This window comes from Ranitomeya variabilis, chromosome 4, assembly GCF_051348905.1.
Source record: "Ranitomeya variabilis isolate aRanVar5 chromosome 4, aRanVar5.hap1, whole genome shotgun sequence".
In the NCBI taxonomy this organism is placed as follows: Eukaryota; Metazoa; Chordata; class Amphibia; order Anura; family Dendrobatidae; genus Ranitomeya; species Ranitomeya variabilis.
Genome location: NC_135235.1, coordinates 25,121,040 through 25,135,794, shown reverse-complemented (window position 1 = coordinate 25,135,794; position 14,755 = coordinate 25,121,040). Strand labels below are relative to the sequence as shown.

The window sequence follows — 14,755 nt, the reverse complement described above, 5'->3', positions numbered from 1 at the left end:
ATGCTGTGACTGGCTGTCTCTCTCTCCTCCCTCCATGCTGTGACTGGCTGTCTCTCCTCCCTCCATGCTGTGACTGGCTGTCTCTCTCTCCTCCCTCCATGCTGTGACTGGCTGTCTCTCCTCCCTCCATGCTGTGACTGGCTGTCTCTCTCTCCTCCCTCCATGCTGTGACTGTCTCTCTCCTCCCTCCATACTATGACTGGCTGCCTCTCTTTCTTTCTCTCTCCTCCATCTTGTGACTGGCTGTCCCTCTCTCTCTCCTCCCTCCATGCTGTGACTGGCTGTCTCTCTCTCTCCTCCCTCCATACTATGACTGGCTGCCTCTCTATCTCCTCCCTCCATGCTGTGACTGGCTGTCTCTCCTCCCTCCATGCTGTGACTGGCTGTCTCTCCTCCCTCCATGCTGTGACTGGCTGTCTCTCCTCCCTCCATGCTGTGACTGTCTCTCTCCTCCCTCCATACTATGACTGGCTGCCTCTCTTTCTCTCTCCTCCATCTTGTGACTGGCTGTCTCTCCTCCCTCCATGCTGTGACTGGCTGTCTCTCCTCCCTCCATGCTGTGACTGGCTGTCTCTCTCTCCTCCCTCCATGCTGTGACTGTCTCTCTCCTCCCTCCATACTATGACTGGCTGCCTCTCTTTCTTTCTCTCTCCTCCATCTTGTGACTGGCTGTCCCTCTCTCTCTCCTCCCTCCATGCTGTGACTGGCTGTCTCTCTCTCTCCTCCCTCCATACTATGACTGGCTGCCTCTCTATCTCCTCCCTCCATGCTGTGACTGGCTGTCTCTCCTCCCTCCATGCTGTGACTGGCTGTCTCTCCTCCCTCCATACTATGACTGGCTGCCTCTCTTTCTCTCTCCTCCATCTTGTGACTGGCTGTCTCTCCTCCCTCCATGCTGTGACTGTCTCTCTCCTCCCTCCATACTATGACTGGCTGCCTCTCTTTCTTTCTCTCTCCTCCATCTTGTGACTGGCTGTCTCTCTCTCTCTCCTCCCTCCATGCTGTGACTGGCTGTCTCTCTCTCTCCTCCCTCCATACTATGACTGGCTGCCTCTCTCTCTCCTCCCTCCATGCTGTGACTGTCTCTCTCCTCCCCTGATCTCTGTACTACTAACTCTCTCTCCTCCCCTTGAACTCTGTCCGCAGGAAGAGACATCCGGGACCAGAGAGACAGATCCATGGCAGCGAGAGACTCCCTCCTGAAATAGAGGGCTGTGCAGGGAAGGAGTGCTGCAGACGGAGGTGACACAGGGTAAGGTTATGGGGGCAGACAGTTGTGCCTGGTGGGGCCGGTGTTTCACATGTTGCTGCCTCCATTTTGCAGACCGTCACCATGACGATGCGCGGACTGGTGGACACGGAGTGTGGGGGGGCCAATCCCCTAATGAAGCTGACGGGTCACTTCACCCAGGACAAGGGTCTGCGGCAGGAAGGATTGCCCAGCGTGGCCTGGCCCCCGGGAGCCATCGCCGTAAGTCACTCGGTGCAAATACCGTCCTCAGGGAGAACTACAAGCCCCAGCACAGCAACAGAACATTGATCATCGCTGGTTTCTTACAAGGATTCCTTATCGCTAAATTCTTGGCCGTTTTCAAGACCTCTGCTTGCTGGCAGTAAGATGTATCATTCATGTTTACGCCTAGAAGTGGCTCCTACGTCTCACAGCTGAGCATTCGTTTCATTTGTGAGAAGTTTTACCCTCTGAATGTAAACAGAAGGGTCCAATTCACCTGCAGCAAGCAGAGGTCTTAACATTGGCGAGAAGGAGACATGTAAAGCGGGAGATTCAGGCCTCGAAGCTGTGCTGCCCGCAGCAACCAATCACAGTGCAGCTTTCATTTATTAAAAGCAGAATATGAAATGAAAGCTGCCCTCTGATTGGTTGATATGGGTAACAAAGATGGCTTCATCAATCTCCCTCAGAGCTTTTCAGAAAGTGATTATTCCGGATTTCCTGACGCCTTTAATTCTTTTTTTTTTTTTTTGTCTTTTCTTGCAGATCTCAAAGCCTCTGGGAGAAGCCACAGAAGATGAGGTGAGCGCAGCGCCGTTCAGCAGCACAGAGGGAATAAGCGCAGCCGTACCGCCTAGATTCTAGTGTTCTCTGTTATCAGGCTCTTTAACCCCTTCCCGACATCAGCTGTATATCCAATGTCGGGGGTCCATTACACAGCTGGCGCCTGCAACAGATTGTAGCAGTGGGGGCTGGTGCTGATCGCTGCTTTTTAACCCCTTAAATGACCCTGTAAATCCTTGAGAGCGACCTGTAGGGGGCGCCATCCCAGTGGTGTCAGTTCAGGCTGCAGTCCTTATGGGAGACCGTCACCTCTGTCACATACATCACTACTGACGAGTCAGGAAGCCATCAACAATTGTTTTCAATGTTAAAATTTAATTTTATTTTTTTTGACAAAAAAACACATGAAAACAGTTTGGATTTCTCTCCTATTCCCAATATAAAAATAAATAAAAAGAAAAAAAAAACTTTTTGGTTTTGCCGCTTCTATAAGAGTCTGTAATATTACAATTAACTATCCCAATGTGGCAAATGCCGTAAAGCAAAAAAAAAAAATTACCGGTACTGTTTTTTTTTTTTCTTTTTTTTGGACGCCATACAACAAAAAAAAAAACGCAATAAAAAGCGAGCAAAACATTGTACGTACCTCCAAGATGGCACCAATGAACAGCGTCAGCTCAGGGGTCAAAAAAAAAACCATTAGCGAAATTGTGATTTTTATTTACTTATTTTTTTATATCAGTACATTATATGGCAAAGTGAACAGAACAGCGATGTGGACGGAGGAATAAAAAATGTTATGGCTCTAGAGGGGGGGGGGGGAGCGCAAAAATGAAAATGGATGATGGCGGCAGGATTGCACCGTTATTGTGCCTTCCTCTGTAATCCCGCTCTCCTTGCCGCCAGCTGGTGTCGGAGTTCCTGCAGTCCCGCGCACCCTCCCTGCATACTCGCGCTCCGCACACATTTAAGATGGACGGCCTCTTGGCGGAGATGCAGCAAATCGAGCAAAGCAGTTTCCGCCCCGAGCCGCTCCGAGGTGAGAACGATCTCCGTCCTTCCATGTTCTTCTTCTTGGCATACTTTCTGTGTCAGTTCTTCGCTTGCTGTCAGTGAGTGGAAGCCTTATTGCCCAGTGGCAAAAAAAACCCCAAACAAACCCTTTTCTGATCATTGCCGGCTGACGTTGGACCGAGCCGTGCAGCTGTCTGATCGGCAAGCTGTCCCTCCATACTTCCTCTCTTCCCTTGTTGTTCTGTAGCTCCTGGTGTCGCAGATCTCGCTCTCTCTGAACGCTGGACGGATGAGTTTCTTGAGCAAGAACCAGCGGTAGAGGAAGAAGACTGGAGCCGCGAGTTCATCGATCAGGCGGGTAAGGAGTCTTCTCACTCTGGTGTCATGTGATCAGTGGTGTCCACCCTGTAAGGAAGCCAGCCGCGGTGCCCCCGTAATGGAGCCGGCCATCCTCGGTGCCCCCGTAATGGAGCCGGCCATCCTCGGTGCCCCCGTAATGGAGCCGGCCATCCTCGGTGCCCCCGTAATGGAGCCGGCCATCCTCGGTGCCCCCGTAATGGAGCCGGCCATCCTCGGTGCCCCCGTAATGGAGCCGGCCATCCTCGGTGCCCCCGTAATGGAGCCGGCCATCCTCGGTGCCCCCGTTATGGAGCCGGCCATCCTCGGTGCCTCCGTTATGGAGCCGGCCATCCTCGGTGCCTCCGTTATGGAGCCGGCCATCCTCGGTGCCTCCGTTATGGAGCCGGCCATCCTCGGTGCCTCCGTTATGGAGCCGGCCATCCTCGGTGCCTCCGTTATGGAGCCGGCCATCCTCGGTGCCTCCGTTATGGAGCCGGCCATCCTCGGTGCCTCCGTTATGGAGCCGGCCATCCTCGGTGCCTCCGTTATGGAGCCGGCCATCCTCGGTGCCTCCGTTATGGAGCCGGCCATCCTCGGTGCCCCCGTTACGGAGCCGACCATCCTCGGTGCCCCCCGTAAGGAGCCGGGCATCCTCGGTGCCCCCTGTAATGGAGCCGGCCATCCTCGGTGCCCCCTGTAATGGAGCCGGCCATCCTCGGTGCCCCCCGTAATGGAGCCGGTCATCCTCGGTGCCCCCCGTAATGGAGCCGGCCATCCTCGGTGCCCCCGTAATGGAGCCGGCCATCCTCGGTGCCCCCGTAATGGAGCCGGCCATCCTCGGTGCCCCCGTAATGGAGCCGGCCATCCTCGGTGCCCCCGTAATGGAGCCGGCCATCCTCGGTGCCCCCGTAATGGAGCCGGCCATCCTCGGTGCCCCCGTAATGGAGCCGGCCATCCTCGGTGCCCCCGTAATGGAGCCGGCCATCCTCGGTGCCCCCGTAATGGAGCCGGCCATCCTCGGTGCCTCCGTTACGGAGCCGGCCATCCTCGGTGCCTCCGTAAGGAGCCGACCATCCTCGGTGCCCCTCGTAAGGAGCCGGGCATCCTCGGTGCCCCCCGTTACGGAGCCTGCCATCCTCGGTGCCCCCGTTACGGAGCCGGCCATCCTTGGTGCCTCCGTTACGGAGCCGGCCATCCTCGGTGCCTCCATTACAGAAGCGGCCATGCTCGGTGCCCGCCGTAACGGAGCCGGCGATCCTCGGTGCCTCCATTACAGAAGCGGCCATGCTCGGTGCCCCCGTAACGGAGCCCTCTTGCAAGTGATAATAGTGGAAATTTCATCAATATTCTTCTCTCTTACAAGACCCCCACTCATCGCCATCTCGCTGGGCAGAAGAATACCTCCAGCAATCAGAGGAGAAACTGTGGTTGGGAGAGAGCGAGGGAGTGATGGCGGAGAAATGGTGAGAAGCTTTCACAATGGTGAAGGGGCTTTGTGTTATTGGAGGGAGGTGGGACCCCTAATCCTCTGCCAGTCCCAGATAACCCACTGTACCATGTGAATGACCAGAAGGCATCATGTGACCGGTGGAGGGGGGCAGCCGCCTTCAGGGTAGTAGTAAAGTTGTCCGGGTTCTCATCTCCCCTCTAGAACAATGACTCCCATCATTGTATGGATTCCTCTGTCTGCATTTTAATACATAATCCTTTCTTCCCCTCTTACAGGACGGAGGAGTACCAGCCTGACGATAACCTGCAGAGAGAAGCAAAATCTCTTCTTTCCAAAGTCAATGACCCTAAACTAGTTAACAGCCAGGTACAGGGAGGGCAGGTCAGGACGGGCTGTAGGTTGTAAATATGGCATTAATCAGTTTCATGACGATTTTTCTGACCATAATGTTCTCTCTCATTCCACGGCTCTTGAAGAAATATTTTTTTTTTCTGATACAGAGCTCCAAACCCCCTGCATAGATATAGCTCTGATGAAATTATGCATGCAGTCACCACTAGGGGGAGCTCGCTGCATTCATTCAATAGTCAGCTCTGGAGCTCCCCCCAGTGGTGGCTACGGAGAATCTGCAATGGGCAAAACAATTCAATTTACGTGCAGATATAGGGTTAATCTGCAAGTAAATAGCATTAATATGAGCTTCCTGCACACGTGACATCCTCTATAATACTGGGGTCCATCAGGTGTAAGCTGTGCCCCCCCATATCCGGCTCGTATAATGCCCCCGCTGCCTCTTATCTGCATGTGTCAATGTCACTGTCTCCATCTCTCTCTCTCTATCAGTTCTTACAATTTGTGAGGAAGATAGGAGACGGGGAGGTGTCTCTCTCGCAGACTCCAGGCGCTCCCTCCCAGACGGTCTCGCAGGCAGAGCAGTGGTCAGAACAGTTTATACAAGAGCAGGTAGTGACCCGCACCGAGGGGCGAGGATAGTGAGATCTGTTGTCCTTTTGTGCCTACATCACTTTTAAAAGGATTATCCTATATATTTTTTTGTTTTATTTATCAACTTTCCCATATATTGTTGTTTTTTTTTTACCTTTTTCAAAATTTCTGCTTGTTGTCAGTGAATAGAAATTCTCAAAACTTCTATAGAGCTCATGCAGCTGTGCATTTGTTACAGTTGTACCCAGTCCTAGACTGATGAACCTGTAACAAACCCTCAGCTGCGAGAAGTAATAACGCAGCACGGCTGTTTAGTTTCTGAATGATCTTATTCACTGACAGCAAGCAGAAATGGTGCAAATAGCATGAGAAAAGTGCAGAACGTTATCTACGTAGAAATGGAAATCCTTTACTATCTTCACATTAATGGTCTGCAACCTTGGCCCCTCCTGCTGTGGGGGACTACAACTCTCAGTCTCCAGCTGTAAAGATGTGCCAGAGGATGTAAGGGCATGCTGAGAGTTGTAGTGTCTCTATAAAACCGGTTCCGTCTTTACAGCTGACATTGATCGGCGTCTTGCTCACCGGATCTAGTCTTCTGGTTCCCTTCTGCCGCTTGGGATGTCTGTATGCCGCACTGTCCCCTTAACTTACATTCCCTGGGTACGCCCTCGTCTATTTCTGACCTTATTGTCTTCTCCGCAGGCCGTGTCTGAACAGTGGGTCGATCAGTTCACCCCCTTGGAGAAAGAGTTTGAGTCTGCCAAGGCTGCAGTGGAGGTAAAACAGCACAAAATAAAATGCTTGCAGCAGCACAGAGTGTTTCAGCGAGCCCTGGTAGAAAGAGACACGGGGTAATGTTACTTCTCAGATTTTGCACACCTCCTATAGGACAGAGGTTTTCAGCTTCTGTAAAACTACAACTCCCAGCATTCCCTGGGAGATGTAGTTTTGCAGAGTCGTAGGGTGATATTTTTTTCTGGGTAGGACATTTAGTGTTTGGGTTTAGTTTTACCTTCACTCTCTGTTCTTTTCTCTGATTAGGCTGATGTGGATTTTTGGGACAAGTTGCAAGAAGAATGGGAGGAGATGGCCAAGAGGGACGCAGAGGCGCATCCGTGGCTAACGGATTTCCAGGATTTGTCTGCCAAGTCTTACGACAAGGTAAGACATTGATGAAAGCTGAGCTCCAAATCCTCAGCGCAGACATAGATACAGGATAAGGCTGGCGTCACACTGGCGAGTTTTAGGGACGTAAGAGCGCAGAAAATACGTCCGTAAAACTCGCCAAACAAACGGCACAATTATTCTCAATGGGGCTGCTCCTATCAGCCGTATATTACGGTTCAGTATTATACGGCTTTCTACGGCCGTACAAAATCGCAGCATGCTGCGTTTGTCAGCGTATTGCGCAAATAATACGCCAATGAAAGTCTATGGGGGCGAGAAAAATACGGATTCCACACGGACCAGCAGTGTGACCTGCGAGAAATACGCAGCGGTGTTAGTGAAAAGTCGGTAATTCAATTGCCGGCTTTTCATTTCTCCTGCCTAAACCCGACATGATATGAGACATGATTACATACAGTAAACCATCTCATCCCTTTTTTTTTTGCATATTCCACACTACTAATGTTAGTAGTGTGTATGTGCAAAATGTGGGCGCTGTAGCTGCGAAAATAAAGGGTTAAATTGCAGATAAAATTGGCGTGGGCTCCCGTGCAATTTTCTCCGCCAGAATGGTAAAGCCAGTGACTGAGGGCAGATATTAATAGCCAGGAGAGGGTCCATGGTTATTGCCCCCCCTGGCTACAAACATCTGCCCCCAGCCACCCCAGAAAAGGCACATCTGGAAGATGCGCCTATTCTGGCACTTGGCCACTCTCTTCCCACTCCCTGTAGCGGTGGGATATGGGGTAATGAAGGGTTAATGTCACCTGCTATTGTAAGGTGACATTACGCCAGATTAATAATGGAGAGGCGTCAATGATGACACCTATCCATTATTAATCCAATTGTCTGAAAGGGTTAAAAAACACACACACACACACACTATTAAAAATTATTTTAATGAAACACACAGGTTGTTTTAGTATTTTATTGCTCTCTCAATCCATCAGAACACCCTCGCTTGGCAAAATAATAAACCCACAAGATACATACCCTCCGATGAACCGTCACGTCCCACGAGGTAATCCATCTGAAGGGGTTAATTATTTTACAGGCAGGAGCTGCGCTAAAGCACTCGCTCGTGGTTGTAATCCCCGGGGAATGAAGGAAATCTGAGTGATCTGTACTTACATTGAGTTGCGGTGAGGCGCCCTCTGGTGGATGAACTCATGAACTGGAGCCTTGGAAAAGTTCCCACGCTCGAGTTCATATGAGTTCATCCACCAGAGGGCCCCTCACCGCAACTCAATGTAAGTACAGATCACTCAGATTTCCTTCATTCCCCGGGGATTACAACCACGAGCGAGTGCTTTAGCGCAGCTCATGGCTGTAAAATAATTAACCCCTTCAGATGGATTACCTCGTGGGACGTGACAGGTCATCTGAGGGTATGTATATTGTGGGTTTATTATTTTGCCAAGCGAGGGTGTTCTGATGGATTGAGAGAGCAATAAAATACTAAAACAACCTGTTTGTTTATTTCATTAAAATACTTTTTAATAATGTGTGTGTTTTTTAACCCTTTCATACAATTGGATTAATAATGGATAGGTGTCATAATTGACGCCTCTCCATTATTAATCTGGCTTAATGTCACCTTACAATAGCAAGGTGACATTAATCCTTCATTACCCCATATCCCACCGCTACACGGGAGTGGGAAGAGCGTGGCCAAGTGCCAGAATAGGCGCATCTTCCAGATGTGCCTTTTCTGGGGTGGCTGGGGGCAGATGTTTGTAGCCAGGGGGGGCCAATAACATTGGACCCTCTCCTGGCTATTAATATCTGCCCTCAGTCACTGGCTTTACCACTCTGGCGGAGAAAATTGCGCGGGAGCCCACGCCAATTTTGTCCGCCATTTAACCCTTTATTTTAGCAGCTACAGCGCCCAAATTTTGCACATACACACTACTAACATTAGTAGTGTGGAATATGCAAAAAAAAAAGGGGATATGAGATGGTTTACTGTATGTAATCATGTCTCATATCCTGTCGGGTTTGGGAAGGAGAAATGAGAAGCCGGCAATTGAATTACCGGCTTTTAACATATATCGCGCTGAATTAAATATAAATACAGAATATATATATATGTGTCTCAATGACATATATATATATATATATACTGTATATATGTTTTACCGAACATTTGAGCACATAAATCCATTAGATGTCGGTTTTGCAAGCCTGCGAGAATATATCGCAGTACGGATGCCATACGGATTACATACGGAGGATGCCATGCGCAAAATACGCTGACACACCCTGACTACGGATCAATATTTTGGGAACATTTCTCCGTATTACGGCCGTAAAAAATGGACCGTATTGTCTTACGCTGAGTGTGACGCCGGCCTAAAAGTTGTTTACCTGCGGCCACCACTAGAGGGAGCTCACTGCATACTGTGTGTACACTGGACTCAATAATAACACAGGGTGCGGAGAGCTCCCCCTGGTGGTGGCTGCAGGGAATCATGTTTATCATGTAACTCTCCGTGCAGAGGATTTGGAGCTCTGCATCAGAATTACTCCAATAACTATACGCAATGAATCGGCACGTCTCGGCTTGTCTTCCACTAGGGCTACGCGTTTGAAGATGACAATCCATTCTCCGAGGAGGCGCAGCCATTTGAGGAGGGTCTAAAACGCCTCCGGGAAGGAGACCTCCCCAGCGCAGTACGACTTTTTGAGATCGCTGTACAGAGAGACCCCAAACACATGGAGGTAAGAGGACGATCAGGGGGGTCAATACATGCTCCTGGCGTTGTGAGACAGCGGCGGCCCTCTCTGCTCTCCTTCCACAGCAGCTGAACCAGGTAGCTCAGGATGAACATAGCAGTATCTTCCAGGGTGTTCTGCAGTCCATGGGGCCTCCTGGTGTACTTGCTTTTCAGTGCAGACTGAAAATGCTCTGCAAACATTAGATTAATCCCTGCTGTTCACTCATTAACAGCCGGTGAGACCAAAGTCCCGAGGACGTGACGACACATCTCACCGGTGTGATGCACGGCTGGAGGCCACGATGGTGCAAAATCAGTGATCGGCCCACGCACAACTATGTCCCATTATTAATATTGGTGTCTTATGGCCGTTACCCCCTGAAGCTATGCTCCTGCACTGCTGACTGTTTCCTTCAGGCTCAGTGTGAGGATCCTGTCTGTGCAGGATCCGGGGAGGGACCGGTGTTTGATCCGCGCCATCACTTAACCCCTCGTATCTTCCAGGGCTGGCAATACCTGGGCACGACTCAGGCCGAAAATGAGCAGGAGCTGGCGGCTATCAGCGCCCTCCGCAGGTGAGGTCCCGTCTCCTCCTGCGCTCTCGCGCCAGCATGCATGTCTCCTGTACTGATTACCTTGTGATCTTTATTCTCAGGTGCCTGGAGCTGAAGCCGGACAATCTGAGCGCCCTGATGGCGCTGGCGGTTAGTTTTACCAACGAATGCCTCCAGCAGCAGGCCTGCGAGACCCTGCGGGAGTGGCTGCGGCACAACCCCAGATACAGCCACCTGGTGAAGGCGGAGGGCGACGCCGCGGAAGCTTCTAGAAAGAAATCCCTGGGGACGTTACTGTCCGAGTGAGTGATGACCGTCATCTATATGTGGTTATAGGTTTATGGCATAAATGGGGGTCAAAGTGCATCCAAGTTCTTGTCAGTCCCACGGTTGGTTTAACAAGTGTTCGATTTCCCTGCAGTGCCCCCAAAGGGGATATTGAGTATTACACAGGTCTTACTAAAATGTTTAGTCAAGCAAAAAAGGCAGCACACTGCAGCGCTAACACATGAAAAAATGAAACACAGAAATTGAACTGCATTACTGCACTAAAAATATGAAAAATGAGAGCGTTTAGCGCCTAAAAAAGGCCAATTTTATGTGTACCTGGTAGCCACTTTACGGCATCTCTCTTATACCAGGTCCTGCGCTATCCTTCCTCGCTGAGAATAAACGTCTCCATGTGAATGGGCACCTGTGAAAACCTCTCATGAGACTAACATTCTCCTTCTCTGTGGAGGGGTACTGGACCTGCTGCAATTAAGACACTTGTGACTAGGAGGCGGAGTGCTCGGTCAGAAGGCTAGACAATACATTTGAAAAAACTGACCGTCACATCCAAACATAGATCAAGTGTGAACAGGTGCCCATTCACATGGAGACGTTTATTCTCAGCGAGGAAGGATAGCGCAGGACCTGGTATAAGAGAGATGCCGTAAAGTGGCTACCAGGTACACATAAAATTGGCCTTTTTTATGCGCTAAACGCTCTCATTTTTCATATTTCTAGTGCAGTAATGCAGTTCAATTTCTGTGTTTCATTTTTTCATGTCTTAGCGCTGCAGTGTGCTGCCTTTTTTGCTTGACTGTATAGGAGTTGGTGACTCTAGGTTCAGCACCTGTTCACACTTGATCTATGTTTGGATGTGACGGTCATTTTTTTCAAATGTATTTACTAAAATGTTTAGGCTTTTTTTTTGTGTGTAATGCTTGGATGTGTTGTTCTTATCAAAGGTTCTTGCTTGCTGTCAGTGAATGGAAACTTCTCCGAGGGAGAAAAACCTTGGTTATTCTCTATATTGCACGTTATGACTTATCCTGCTGATGGGTGGGCGTCAGACTGCCAGGACCTCCACTAACCCAGGGAACGTGGCTCTGAAAGTCTATAGGGCTGCCAACCACAACTGGCTAAAGCCACAAGACATTTCAGAGCCCTGTTCGTGGGGTCAGTGAATGACTTTGCAGGATAGGGGATAACATGCAACCCTTTATCACGTGTCCTGCTGATTAGCGGGGGTCCCACCGATCCCAACAGGGCTCTGAAATGCCTCCTCACTGTCATCTGCCATCTTTGGCAGTCCCATAGACAGTGGGGTATTTCATAGACCCATTTTCCGGGCAGTGGGGGTCCCAGTGGTCAAATGATCAGCAAGTTATCATATCTCCACTCCTGAGTGGATTGTCTAATCCACCTGTGACAAACCCTCAGCTGTGACAAGTATTAGGTTAGGGCGGGCTAATAGAGACACGGGTCCAGTAGACGTGGACTTAGGACCCCTTCCCCGGCTCATCTTCTGATTAGACTTTATGCTGCCTCCTATTCAGAAGGGGCACAATGGCTGCCAGCAGGTTGGAAAAGGTTCTCCGGGCCCTGGCCTTGTAGCCGCTGGATCGGCGTCCGTCCTGGGAATCTCTAATTTTCAGTCCATAGATGTAAACAAGAATATTCCCATTTGCTGCCAGCAAGCAGAGGTTATGCAAAATATACAAGAAAGTTGGAAAACTTTGTAAAATGATGAATGGAAGGATCACATCTGTTCTTGCTTTTGGCTTTCAGCTCCTTGTTCTCCGAAGTTCGGGAGTTGTTCCTCACCGCCGTCCGCATGGACCCCAATCAGGTGGATCCTGACGTTCAGTGTGGTCTTGGGGTCCTCTTCAACCTGAGCGGGGAGTATCAGAAAGCCGTCGACTGCTTCACGGCCGCGCTGAGCCAGAGACCGGACGTGAGTGGTGATTGGCACGAGTGCGAGCTCTGTGGGGTAGTGATCCCTGGCAGCCAATCGGGTCGCTGCTTCTATTTTCTGAGATTAGTTTTCCATAGGGGACTACTCCACATTTCCATGCCACGGCCTGGTGATTGTTGGGGGTCCGGCCTCTGGCTGCTCCACCGATCCCCAGAACGGAGGGGCCGCAGGGTTAGTGGAGTCTTTTTCGGCTTTCCTTGCTTCCATTTCATGGCTCCTGGTCGGAAGTGACGCTGGGGTTATTTGCTATACATCTAATACTTCTCACAGCTGAGTGTTTGTTACTATTGCATCCGATCTCTTCTGCGATCTAATCCTTCGCGGTAACAAACTGGAGGATTTGTGCAGGAGATGCAATTGTAACAAACCCTCATCTGTGAGAAGCGCTGCGGTTTTAGGGTCTCTGCTGCCCCCCTAGCTGCGTGTTAATGCCGAGTTGTCTCCTGCAGGACTACTTACTGTGGAATAAGCTGGGAGCCACTCTGGCCAATGGCAACGACAGCGAGGCTGCGGTGGAGGCGTACCGACGGGCCCTGCAGCTGCAGCCGGGCTTTATTCGCTCCCGATACAACCTGGGCATTGCCTGCATCAATCTGGGGGCGCACAGGTGAGGGAGAACATCCAATCAAATGTACGAATGCAATGCACAAAAAAAGAAAAAAAAATAATCTCATAAAATGTCCACAGCTCCGATGCAGAAGAATGTGTCTGATCCTCCACTCTGTGCCGGAGGAGGCTGCAGGGTCAGACTACACAGGAGTTGTTTGTAGTCTGTAACCATGGAGACACACCAGTCTGCATGAGCGCTGTGGATATAAAACTATTTTATTAATTTGCATCGTTAAAAAAAAATTAATAATTTTATTGAATAACTAAAAAAATAAGTTTCAGGAGTCCACAGAGGCCTCTACTAATTAGTATTGTTGGTTTGCAGGGAGGCCGTGGAGCACTTCATAGAGGCCCTGAGCATGCAGCAGCAGAGCGGAGGCCACGGAGGAGCCATGTCTGACAATATCTGGAGCACCCTGCGGATGGCGCTGTCCATGTTAGGACAGAGTAGCTTGTACTCGGCAGCGGATGCCCGTGATCTGGCCACTTTACAGGCAGCGTTTCCTCCTCCCTCCGCACCTGCGCAATGACCGCAGTATGACCGGTTGCTGTGCGAGTGCATGCTCGCAGGTGTCAGCCAATGTAGCGGGAAAACGGAACCCAGAACGATGCACTAAACCGCCGCGGACCCAGACGGAGCCACGGATCACCCCCATCGCGTAGTGGCCGGACCTGGCTTGATCTTTCACTCCATTGGCTGGTACAGGGATGAAGGGACAAAGCTGATTTTTTTTGTTTTTCCTAATTAACATTGATTTTTTATTTAATTTCCTTGTGTATCAGGAGACGGACGCTACAGCCGAGCCCCAGCCATACATCGTCTTCCCCACTCGTTACCTGCGTCCCCCCGATGCTGACGAGACATTATAACCAGCGACGTATCATTATTATCTTATTATATCTCTAGTATTTGTGTTCCTGGAGAAAACGTCCAGCATGTGAGAACCGATCCCGGGCCGTGAGAACAACGCTGCAGCCTTCTCCGACACATTGGGCCCCATTCATCCTTTGGGGGGGTTTTAGTCTCATGGTACTAATAGAATTTTTCTTTTTTTTTTTTTTGCCAAATTCTTCAGATTGGCGCAGATGGTTCATGAATTCTGCGGAAAATGAAAAGAAAGGTTTTTTTTTTGGGGGGGGGGGGGGGTGCAGAAAGTCTCACATTTCACTTAAAGTTTGCAAAAATAATAAAATATCATTTCAGACATACATAGAAATCACTCAGGAAGGATGAAAATTCGTGCAAAAATTTGGAAACATTAAAAAATTTTATTTCACAAATTGGGCAAAAATGTCCATAAAAAAACAAAATAAAGTAGACTTTTGAAAAACACAAACAATAGACACTTTTGCAATAATGAATCAGACCCAATGCATTTCCATTCTCACTACTGTCAAGGTCCCTGCTTGCGGTCAGTGAATGGGAACATTTTTTGTTTGTAATTGGAGGATTAAAAATTGGTCCTAAGGACGTCCAGCTAAGGTGAGCCGGGTCAGACGCAGCTGCGATGTGCTTGGTGCAGGCTGCAGTAGCCGTGTGGCTTGACGCCGTAAAGCGATTTATTTGCCAAAAAGTGCGGCCACAATGTATAAAGAAAAAAACTAACCAAACCCCATGTGACCGCATCGCTGCACACGGTCGGATGGGCCGAGCCCTGGAGCTGGGTCACTTGCATATGATTAGGACGTGTTTCTTGC

The 14,755-nt window shown here is 49.9% G+C and overlaps 1 protein-coding gene across 4 annotated transcripts; it reads left to right on the top strand.

The window, feature by feature from the left end:
- Nucleotides 1-1,000: 1,000 nt before the first annotated feature.
- On the top strand, nt 1,001-13,974 carry PEX5 (peroxisomal biogenesis factor 5). 4 transcript variants are annotated; one of them, XM_077258159.1, is made up of 16 exons: nt 1,001-1,252; nt 1,325-1,471; nt 2,000-2,035; nt 2,924-3,056; nt 3,279-3,389; nt 4,734-4,833; nt 5,096-5,186; nt 5,664-5,783; nt 6,471-6,545; nt 6,810-6,929; nt 9,513-9,656; nt 10,157-10,227; nt 10,308-10,508; nt 12,262-12,427; nt 12,898-13,055; nt 13,383-13,974. In XM_077258159.1, exons 2-16 carry the CDS (start codon nt 1,334-1,336, stop codon nt 13,585-13,587), a joined length of 1,869 nt encoding a protein of 622 aa, XP_077114274.1. In that variant the 5' UTR covers nt 1,001-1,252; nt 1,325-1,333; the 3' UTR covers nt 13,588-13,974. The 4 variants fall into 4 exon arrangements, with proteins under 4 accessions (XP_077114274.1, XP_077114275.1, XP_077114277.1 ...); XM_077258160.1 differs by having other exon boundaries at nt 1,107-1,242; XM_077258162.1 differs by lacking the exon at nt 5,664-5,783 and having other exon boundaries at nt 1,107-1,242.
- The last annotated feature ends 781 nt before the right edge of the window (nt 13,975-14,755 follow it).

Bases quoted from the DNA above. Each gene is read 5' to 3' on its own strand.
- PEX5 (XM_077258159.1), top strand. From the start codon at position 1,334: ATGACGATGCGCGGACTGGTGGACACGGAGTGTGGGGGGGCCAATCCC. The intron at 3,057-3,278 runs GTGAGAACGATC...GTTGTTCTGTAG, and splicing joins CCGCCCCGAGCCGCTCCGAG to CTCCTGGTGTCGCAGATCTC. The intron at 10,228-10,307 runs GTGAGGTCCCGT...CTTTATTCTCAG, and splicing joins GCTATCAGCGCCCTCCGCAG to GTGCCTGGAGCTGAAGCCGG.